This window comes from Zea mays, chromosome 4 (assembly GCF_902167145.1).
Source record: "Zea mays cultivar B73 chromosome 4, Zm-B73-REFERENCE-NAM-5.0, whole genome shotgun sequence".
NCBI classification, from domain to species: Eukaryota; Viridiplantae; Streptophyta; class Magnoliopsida; order Poales; family Poaceae; genus Zea; species Zea mays.
This window is the reverse complement of record NC_050099.1, coordinates 47,768,664-47,777,608: the sequence shown is the minus strand read 5'-3', so window position 1 is coordinate 47,777,608 and position 8,945 is coordinate 47,768,664. Positions and strand designations below refer to the sequence as shown.

Genomic DNA, 8,945 nt, shown 5'->3' with positions numbered 1-8,945 from the left:
CCCCGCGCAGCACCTTCCTCTTCTCCCTTCCTTCCCCCCCGCCTTGCACGGCCCCCGTCCCTCCTCCCCTTCCTTGCCATGGTGAGAGAAGATGATGGAGGGAGGAAGAAGATGGTCTTTTTGCGAAAAACCCCATTGGAATTTTACAACTGCATGCAGATAGGATTTTCAATTTAAAATCGCGATATCTTTTGCGTTTTAAATCCGATTCACTCCGTTCAAGTCGCGTTAGATTCGTATTAAAATTATCTACATGTTAGTACCATTATTCTCTGCTTTTTTACATATTTATTTAATTTATTTAAATGTTTGTTTGACCGATGGTTAATAATGTAGCTTACTAATTTAAAATCTAAATTAGGGTCTTGATTTGCGCATTTATAAATAAACGATAACATGGTTAACCTTAATCGAAATATTCTTTATTAATAATTGCCCTCGCGTGTCGTGTTGGTCCGCACGCCGTGCGCGTGCTGACGTGTTGTTTCGCGCGTTGTGTACTTTATCTCGCATCATTAATTCGTCTCACTTAGAGTCTCTAATATAATTTAAATTGTTTAATTAACCGAGAGCTGCTTGTGTAACGAGAATTAATTAAAATTAGGCGATAGTTCTAGTTTACATTTAATAAATGCCGATTAATGCAAGTATGTCGAATTAAATGTTCTATTTCATATTTGTACAACGTAGACACAATAACTTCTCAATCGTAGCTTCGATCTTGGCGTTTCTTTTTTCTGGTGTGACCGTAGAAACGAACGCCATTTTGTATTGCACGTGTTTATAATGTGTTCCCTTGTATGGTGTACTGTTCCTTTCTATTACAAGAATGTTGAATGTGTGTTCGCACTCGCATAGATAACGTTCTGTCTGCGTTGTCGGAGGAACTTGCAGGAGAAGCCCTGAGCATCAACAGTTTGGTGAAGGCAAGTGTCATCTGACCTTTTATGTCTTATTTACTTTATAATTCACTGTCCTGCATACTATAAATAACCTAAGGATTGACTAGCTTTCTATTTATCCTGTCCTTGATTACCTTTTTGGGTTGGGTTATTATAATCAGCTACATGCTAGTGCTTTACCCTAGTCAATGAACATGATGAGAATTAATTTATGGTACTATGATTCATTATGATTATGATTATGAACTTGTGGTATTTTAGGTGGATCAGGATGTTTTCCGAGTACCTCTCCATAAGGACATGTTCGTTGAGAGACCGCCTGGGATAACAGTACAATCATGAGGGTTGAATGGGATGCCCTTAGCTGATTAATTGGAGGTAGACCATATCAACATATTTCTCCTAAAATCTTAAATAAATAATTTATTTAGTTTATGTAATAATATCAACCCAACACAACAAGGCATCAGAAGGGACATGTAGCATCACATATTTCTTGGGTGGTTTGGTGCCACAAAATAACCATAGAAAAAATATTGTCTTGCTAACATGAGCACCAGGTGAGCTCTTTTGAAATATAATTCATCATCAGAGGCTGATTAGATGCTGAGTGTGGTCTTATAGGTGGTGCCGGCCTTGAAATCAGCGGGGATGACGTCGTCAGCGATGCGGTAGCCACCGGACTTGACAGCAAAGCGGATGCAAAGGGGGTACTTGAGCGGGGCCTTGGTGTCGAGCGTCCAGGTGCCGGTCGGGCCCTCCTTGAGCGTAAAGGAGAAGTCATCGCCCCCGTGCTCTTTGATCTCCACGTCGGATATGGTTGCAACATTGGGGGTGAGGATCAGGTGGCCAGGCTTGGATCCCTTGCCAACCTGGAAGGTGAGCGGGGTGGTGCACAAACCAACCGCAAACAGCGCAGCCAGCATCGACGTTGCAAGTAGGATGGAGGACCTGGAGGCCATTGTTGGTAGCGAGGTATTTGTTCTTGTGTGCCTGTTTCTTTGATGGATGTGTGTGTGTGGAGATCGATGTTGCAGATGCGCATGTATTTATGGACAATGGACGCAAGGGAGCTAGACATTGATGTATGGCACGCCACGGACATCGCTGGCCGGCCTATTTTTGTTCCTTGAAAGAACCCTGGCCAGCTAGTTCAAAGACAAACACATGTATACCATTGCTATAAGTAGGTCCTAGCTCTTTTCCTCTCATGCAAAAGTTCAAAACAAACGCATGACATGCACTCCTCTCATAAAAAAAGAAACGAAAAGCAAAAGCATGTAGTCATCATCAGTTCCCTACTTATTTCCTTATAAAAAACTATAAACATCAAATAATCTTTAAAAACTATAAACATCAAATCAACATCGCTCTTGTTCAACTCCATGCCCTTTAAAAACTATAAACAATAAATCACATTCACTCTTGTTCAACTCCCTTATTAAATTCTTATATAAAATAAAGTAAACTATAAACAACAAATCATCTTCACTCTTGTTCCACTCCTTTTGCTCCTTTCGGATTATGATTTCTACACTTTTGTTGGTTCCGACATGTCAAACATGGCAATCTAGACACTCAAGCATGTGTTGTTTCTTCAATCCATTTTCTTGTGTAGATTTTGGACATCCCATGATCTCGGGCCGGTTTCATGTTTCACATTTTTTGTTAGCTAGTTTACTAACTTCAGGTTTTTTGATGTCTAGATCTATTGAGTCTCAGACATTCTAGGGCCACTATGATGTACCTAGCTGAGACAATATTTTTCTATCTAGTTTCTGCTCATAAACAATGAGTCCTTTGGATTTACTACACCCATGACAGGCTTGAACGTTTATTTTCGACAATACTAAACGCTAACACCTATGGATTTTTCATGAATAAAGTCTCTTCCAAAAATACAAGAAGCTAAATGTTAAGAAGGAAATATGTATGGGGTAAGTAATAGGAACCTCTCACCAAAGATCCTTGAGTACACGGCCAATAGTTTTGGCTGAAAACGACCACGAATGACCGTTTTTGATAGTACCAAAGGCTAATTCCTATGTATTTTTCATGAAGAAATGATATCCACCAAAAATCCAAGAAACTGATTTCCAGCATGAAAATATGAATGGGATAAGTGAGAGCACCTAGAGGGGGTGAATAGGTGATCATGTATAATCAACCACTAAATAGCCACAAAACTTAGTTATAGAAGTGTTAGTGCGACTAAGTAGTTATGAGATGAGTTCTTGTGGACAAAACAATCACAGAGAATGCAACACAAGAGACACGCGATTTTATCCCGTGGTTCGGCCAAGTAACACTTGCCTACTTCCACGTTGTGGCGTTCCAATGGACGAGAGTTGCACTTAACCCCTTTCAAGTGATCCGATGATCAACTTGAATACCACGGTCTTTTCCTTTAGAGTCTTATCACGTTTGCGAGGAATCTCCACAACTTGGAGTCTCTCGCCCTTACAATAAAGATCACAAAGAAAGCACAGAGTAAGGTTGGGAGAAGCAACACACGCAAGACTCAAATACGCAGCACAACCACGCACACAAGTGACGACTTGAGCTCAAATGACAACTCAGAGAGTGCACTACTCGAATGGAGCCCAAATCACTAGCACAATGAAGCGAATGCGCGGAAGCGGAGTCTGGATGATTTAGAATACTCAGAGAATGCTTTGTGTACTCCTCCATGCACCTAGGGGTCCCTTTTATAGCCCCAAGGCAGCTAGGAGCCGTTGAAGATCAACATGGAAGGCCATCCTTGCCTTCTGTCGAGTGGTGCACCGGACACTCCGGCGCGCCACCGGACAGCTACTGTAGTCTGTCCGGTGCGCAATTTCCTTCCAAATTGGGCACAGACGACCGTTGCAGCTCCAGGCCCGTTGGCGCACCGGACAGTCTGGTGCCCCCCATCGACCGTTGGAGCTGCCACGCGTCGCCCGCAGATTTCGTGGCCGACCGTTGGCGCTGGCGACCGTTGGCTCACCGGACAGTCCGGTGAATTATAGTCGTACGCCACCGTCGAATCCCGAGAGCGGCGAGTTCACCGCGAACCAGCCTGGCGCACCGGACACTGTCCGGTGCACCACCGGACAGTCCGGTGCACCACCGGACAGTCCGGTGCACCACCGGACAGTCCGGTGTGCCAGACCGAGCTGAAGCTTGGCTGCACAGAGCCAAGTCCTTCCCTTTTCCTCTCTTCTTCTTTAGTCACTGTTTCTAGCACTTGGATAACCATGTTAGTACATAAAACAATTTACCAAGTCTAGAAACATTCCTTTTGCCTTGATTTGCACTTCTCACTTTATTTGGCACATAAGAACTTAATTAAACATATTGGGCACTTAATCACCAAAACATTATAGAAATTGCCCAAGGGCACATTTCCCTTTCAATCTCCCCCTTTTTGGTGATTTATGCCAACACCTCAAAAAGCAACCAAAATAAGTTCAACAACAATGCAAATGGACCAAATCATTTTTGCATAAGATTTGACATATTTGGATCATTCTTTGCCACCACTTGGTTTGTTTTTGCAAATCAAATCATTTTCCTATCTCTAAGTCAAACACGCTTGTTTGGGCACAAAGAGAGATAATCCAAGAGTGAAATTGATCAAGTGTCAAAAACTCTCCCTTTTTCTCATAATCAAAATTCTCCCCCACAAGAGACCAAATTTTGCAGTTAGAGTATTTTGGACAAATCAAAAATTCTAACTCTACTATTTTCAAAATTCTCAAGTGGTTGGCGGATCCATTTGCTTTGGCCTTAATTTCTCCCCCTTTGGCATTAAGCACCAAAACGGGATCAGGTTTGGCCCTTTAACCCCATTGCCTCACCAAAAATGTCAATTAAGAGCAAAAAGGCAATGAGAGCATAAGTATGAACTTGGAAGTGAGTACACTAATACCAGAGTGCAGTGGAAGTCTTCAGAATTTGTTGCGTCATTCAGAGGATGACCTCTAGGGTGCAGAGGTCTGCTCAGAGCACTATTCTATCCCTGAGAGGGACACTGCAGAGGCAACCATGCAGGATGCTGCACGACATGCACTTTCGCAGTACTGCTCATTGTTCAGCGGGGTGGCTGGCAGTCTTAACCTGAAGTACTAACCTCGTCGCTCGACTAGCAGTACTGGAAGTGTGATTGTATCACCTATAGGTGAAGGAAATCCTAGGTTGAACAGTATAGTCAAACTAGTCGCTGTGCTCAACACCGAGCTGGACCATACTCTTGATAAGTTTAGTAGGGCTCATGCTGAGATCGTGGAGTTGCGGGTTCAGCACGCAGAGCGCCATCACTAGGAGTATGGTTCTCCCGCCCCCGTTGGGACTTAACACCCATACCGCTCACCGACGCGAGGGTACCATGCTTATGGCACTCCCGACTGCAGAACCAAGATAGATTTGGATCATTAGACCGCTAGCATCAAAGTTTGTAATAAATTCTTAAGTCAAGTGTCTTAGTCTTATTTAGTCTTAGTTAGTCAGGATAGTTTTCTCGTCCTACGTTTTATGCTTGTCATGGTGAACCTATGATGGATTTGGATATTTGTAATGACTATCACCAAAATGTGAGTGTTCCCTGCAGTTTGGTTTAGTTATAGTGTTAGTAAAGTTAGTTATTTAGTTGGGAAGCCTTTTAATTATACTTTCCTCTTTATGTGAGAAGTTGTGTTTGGCTGTGTTGAGAATCAGTGAAGATGTTTGTTCATTCAGTGTTGTGAAGATCTCTGTATGCCTTTTCTTATGCTGAAAGATTGCAAGCTCAGTTCTGATGTGTGAATGCCTTCCACAAATGTTTGACAACAGGCACCGAGGAGGGAGGCATACTCAGCAGGAGCAGCCTACCCCGCAAGATGAGGCACCCTATCAGTTGCCTCCATCGCCACCCCAATGACAGTGGAGCAGATGTCCTTCATGCACACCCAAGCAGTGCAAGCATTTGGGCAAACTCTAGCAGCTATGCAGCAAGCACAACAGCAACCTCAACCTCAACCATAGATGCAGATGCCTCAGATGCCAAGGGACAAGCGTGCGAAGTTCATGAGAGGTCATCCCCATATCTTTTCCCACTCTTCTGACCCCATGGATGCCAAATACTGGCTGCACACGGTGGAACAGGAGCTGCACACTGCCCAATGTAATGATAGAGAGAAGGTTCTATATGGTCATCGCCTGCTAAGGGGAGCAGCTCAGTCCTGGTGGGAGTCCTACATCACCACCCATGCCGACCCTGAAGCTATCACTTGGGAGGAATTTAGAGAAAATTTCCACTGATATCATGTTCCAGAGGGCCTTATGATAGTGAAGAAGGAGAAGCTCCTGGCACTGAAGCTGGGACCCATGTTCGTCAGTATGTACCGAGACAGATTTCTACAGTTGTCTTGCTATGCACCTGAAGATGTCAACACCCATGTAAAGAGGCAGTACCGATTCCTGAGAGGTTTGGTTGATCCCCTGCATTACCAGCTGATGAATCATACCATCCCTACCTTCCAACATATGATTGACAGAGCAATCGTGACTGTTTTTGAAAGCGCAAGGAGATGGAAGACCGAAAGCGCAAGATGAGTGGACCCAGCCTAGGAGCAACAGTCGCCCACGTTTCTCAGGCAATTCATCTCAGCAGTTCAAGCATGGCCACCCGTAGTGATATCAGTAGCAGAACTAGTGTCAGAACCATCAATAGGCTTAGAGGTAGTATCATTAGCCACAATAGTACCATTAGAATAGCCAAGCACCTCAACTTCCTACCCAGTAGATAATCAGAACAACCAGGCAGCCCCAATGCAAGTAGGAGGTCGAGGATGTTTCCATTGTAAAGAGCAAGGCCACTGGGCAATCCAGCACCCAAAGAAGATGGCTCAGCAGTAGCCAGCTCCTAATGCCCCAGCAAGACAGAATGCACTTAGCAGGGAGCAAGCAACCATGGCCAACCGCATCCTCAGTATGGAAAGGTGAACCACCTGGAGGCCGACACAGTTTAGGAGACCCCAGGAGTGGCACTAGGTACGTTCTCAGTCGAATCTCTTCCTGCAAATGTGTTGTTTGATACTAGAGGCACATGTTCTTTTGTGACTGCATCATGGGTAGAAACACACAACATATCAGTAGCACCCATGTTCCCGCTTATGAGGGTTAGTTCAATTGGTAGGAGGATCAAAACAGATAAATTTTGTCCAAATGCAAGAGTCAAAATAAGGGGGATAGAGCTCCCCACCAATCTAATAGTAATGGGTACTCGGGATCTAGAGATTGATGTCATCCTAGGGATGAATTGGTTGACCAAGTACCAAGCAGACCTTAGCTGTGATAAGATGACTGTGAAGTTGGTGTCCTTGTGAGGAGAAGAAGTTTTGGTGGAGCTGATCTTGTCTGAACCAAGGAAAGGAAGCTGTCACCAGATATCTGTCAATAGTGAGGAAGTCAATCCACTCGAAGTCATCAGAATAGTACCAGAATTCTCAGATGTGTTCCCCAAGGAGTTACCATGCATGCCACCTAAGAGAAAAGTTGAATTTTCCATAGAGCTTATCCCAGGCACCCCCCATTTCTAACAGAGCCTACAGAGTGTCCGGGCCGGAGTTGGTGGAACTCAAGAAGCAGATAAACGAGTTGTTGGAGAAGGGCTACATCAGACCTAGCACCTCTCATTGGGCCGCTCTAGTGTTGTTTGTAGAGAAGAAAGATGCACTACTAAAAAATCACCCTAATGCCACGACAGATATTGCAACAACAATATTTTTGTTGCATTAGATGTTATTTATTGCCATAACCTTTAAAAGTGGTTGCAATATATGGACCGTTTTGCCACTTTTTTATGCATTGCGATAACCATGACTTTCGTTGCAAGAGAAAGGTGTTATTGCGACCACTAGAATAGTTGTTGCAAAATCACCCTAATGCCACGACAGATTTTGCAACAACAATATTTTTGTTGCATTAGATGTTATTTATTGCCACGACCTTTAAAAGTGGTTGCAATATATGGACCGTTTTGCCACTTTTTTTGTGCATTGCGATAACCATGACTTTCGTTGCAAGAGAAAGGTGTTATTGCGACCACTAGAACAGTTGTTGCAAAATCACCCTAATGCCACGACAGATATTGCAACAACAATATTTTTGTTGCATTAGATGTTATTTATTGCCACGACCTTTAAAAGTGGTTGCAATATATGGACCGTTTCTCCACTTTTTTGTGCATTGCGATAACCATGACTTTCGTTGCAAGAGAAAGGTGTTATTGCGACCACTAGAACAGTTGTTGCAATATTACTCTAGTGTCACACCGGATATTGCAACAACAATAAAGTTGTAGCATTAGGTGTTAGTTATTGCCACAACCTTTAAAAGTGGTTGCAATTTATGCACCTTTTTTGTCACTTTACTTGTGCTTTGCAATAATCATGATTTTCGTAGCAAGAGAAAGATGTTATTGCTACCACTAGAATAGTTGTTGCAAAATGTCCCTAGTGGCTCACCAGATATTACAACATCAGTAAAGTTGTAGCATTACGTGTTAGTTATTGCCACAGCCTTTAAAAGTAGTTGCAATATATGCACATTTTTGCCACTTTATTTGTCGTTGCAATAATCATGACTTTCGTTGCAAGAGAAAGATGTTATTGCTATCACTAGAACAGTTGTTGCAAAATGTCCCTAGTGGCTCACTGGATATTACAACATCAGTAAAGTGGTAGCATTAGTAGCAGTGTAGAGCGAGACGCGGCATGTGCGTAGAATTCTTTTTTTTTCATCCAAACCGACTGGGCGTGCAGGGAGGGTGAGGCCACCTTATGTCATATACTCTCATGTCTGCGCAAGGCCAAGGGAATCGTAGTATATACGGACCTGCCGCGCGCGACATGTCTAAGCCGTGATCCAACTTTGCGTTCTGTGTCTGGATCGCGATGGAAAATATATTCAATTTATTGATATGTTACAAGAAAAATACAAAGAACAATCTAGAAGTTTCTGTTCTCTCAGACACACATCAATAAAACACGCAGGTGAATAAAAAACAAGGAAAAGGATCACATG

The 8,945-nt window shown here is 43.3% G+C and overlaps 1 protein-coding gene across 1 annotated transcript; it reads right to left on the bottom strand.

The window, feature by feature from the left end:
• Window positions 1-1,312: 1,312 nt before the first annotated feature.
• On the bottom strand, window positions 1,313-1,902 carry LOC103653227 (pollen allergen Phl p 2-like). The gene has a single exon (NM_001320828.1). The coding sequence runs from the start codon at window positions 1,862-1,864 to the stop codon at window positions 1,502-1,504; it is 363 nt and encodes a 120-aa protein (NP_001307757.1). The 5' UTR covers window positions 1,865-1,902; the 3' UTR covers window positions 1,313-1,501.
• Between the last annotated feature and the right edge of the window lie 7,043 nt (window positions 1,903-8,945).